Source organism: Gekko japonicus, unplaced genomic scaffold (genome assembly GCF_001447785.1).
Source record: "Gekko japonicus isolate JY-2015 unplaced genomic scaffold, Gekko_japonicus_V1.1 scaffold787, whole genome shotgun sequence".
Taxonomy (NCBI): domain Eukaryota; kingdom Metazoa; phylum Chordata; class Lepidosauria; order Squamata; family Gekkonidae; genus Gekko; species Gekko japonicus.
The window spans coordinates 668,690-670,305 of record NW_015174866.1 but is presented as its reverse complement, the minus strand read 5'-3'; the positions used below and the strand labels follow the sequence as shown (position 1 = coordinate 670,305).

General features: G+C 41.8%; 1 protein-coding gene across 1 annotated transcript; it reads left to right on the top strand.

Moving 5' to 3' along the window:
- The first annotated feature begins 226 nt into the window (after nt 1-226).
- On the top strand, nt 227-1,312 carry HTR1E (5-hydroxytryptamine (serotonin) receptor 1E, G protein-coupled). Its single transcript, XM_015424752.1, has one exon. It carries the CDS (start codon nt 227-229, stop codon nt 1,310-1,312), a length of 1,086 nt encoding a protein of 361 aa, XP_015280238.1.
- The last annotated feature ends 304 nt before the right edge of the window (nt 1,313-1,616 follow it).

Sequence of the window (1,616 nt, the reverse complement as noted above, 5' to 3'; positions counted from 1 at the left end):
TGGAGCAAATCTTTGTAAACAAATAGAAATGTAAGATACATTGTTAACTGACTTTTTTGTTAACCATCCAGGAAAACAGCAGACAGGAGGAAAAAAGGGGCTACATCTGGAAAAGATGGGCTATAACTATTTCTGGGTTTGAAGTACCCTTGTGATCTTCGTGAATGGACAAATTTTACCTTTGATACCGTGAACGCCTAGAAGGTAGCAACCTCTTTGTGGCAAGATGAATCATACCAACTTCACCTCAGAAGCCAACATGGCTATCAAATTCAAAACGGTGACGGAAAATATGCTGATCACCCTGACCCTGTCTATAATCACCACCTTGACAATGCTACTGAACTCTTCTGTCATTTCAGCCATTTGTACAACGAAGAAACTCCACCAGCCTGCCAACTACTTAATATGCTCCCTGGCTGTTACAGACTTACTTGTCGCTGTTTTGGTCATGCCCTTGAGTATTACATACATCATAATGGAGAGGTGGACTTTGGGTCATTTCCTCTGTGAAATTTGGCTGAGCATCGACATGACCTGCTGCACATGCTCAATACTTCACCTTTGTGTCATTGCGCTTGATAGGTACTGGGCAATCACAGATGCTATCGAATATGCCCGGAAAAGAACTGCAAAGAGAGCTGGCATTATGATCACTACTGTGTGGACTATCTCCATTTTCATTTCCATGCCTCCTTTGTTTTGGAGAAACCAGAGCAGTTACAGCAATTCCACTGACTGCCAGATCCAACACAGCCATGTTATCTATACAATTTACTCTACGTTTGGAGCATTTTACATCCCTTTGACACTCATACTGATTCTCTATTACAGAATTTATCATGCTGCCAAGAGTCTTTACCAAAAACGGGGATCAAGCCGACACCTCAGCAGCAGGAGCACCGACAGCCAAAACTCTTTTGCAAGCTGCAAGCTCACACAGACATTCTGTGTGTCAGACTTCTCCACCTCTGATCCCACCACGGAATTTGACAGAATGAATTCTTCAGTGAGGACTCCAAGCTCGGACAATGACCTTGATTTGGCTGAGGACCGTCAACAGATCTCCAGTGTACGGGAGCGAAAGGCTGCACGCATTCTTGGTCTAATTTTAAGTGCATTCATTTTGTCTTGGTTGCCCTTTTTCATTAAGGAGCTCATCGTGGGTGTTGGGCTTATTACCGTATCTACAGAACTGGCTCACTTTTTGACATGGCTCGGCTATGTGAATTCTCTTATCAATCCTCTGTTGTACACTAGTTTCAATGAAGATTTTAAACTTGCCTTTAAAAAGCTTGTTAAGTGTTGGTAACACTCTTAAAACAGCTGTGGAACTGGCCTTAAATATGAGGGGGAAAAAACAATTTGACCTAGCAAGTTGGTAACACTCTTAAAACAGCTGTGGAACCTGACAGTGTGACTTACTGGCCTTAAATATGAGGGAAAAAACAATTTGACCTAGCAACTCTTCTCTTTTTTAAGGTGGAAGCATTAAAAATGGGGTTTGTTTTGCTTGTCTTTAAGCTGTACATCTGTCCTACTGTTTTCTACCTCTTTGTATCGTGAGTACATGAGCTTCTATGCCATGAATTTCAAATACATTTTATTACACAGGG

Excerpts from the sequence above, each read along its gene's own strand:
- HTR1E (XM_015424752.1), top strand. The coding sequence starts at position 227 with ATGAATCATACCAACTTCACCTCAGAAGCCAACATGGCTATCAAATTC.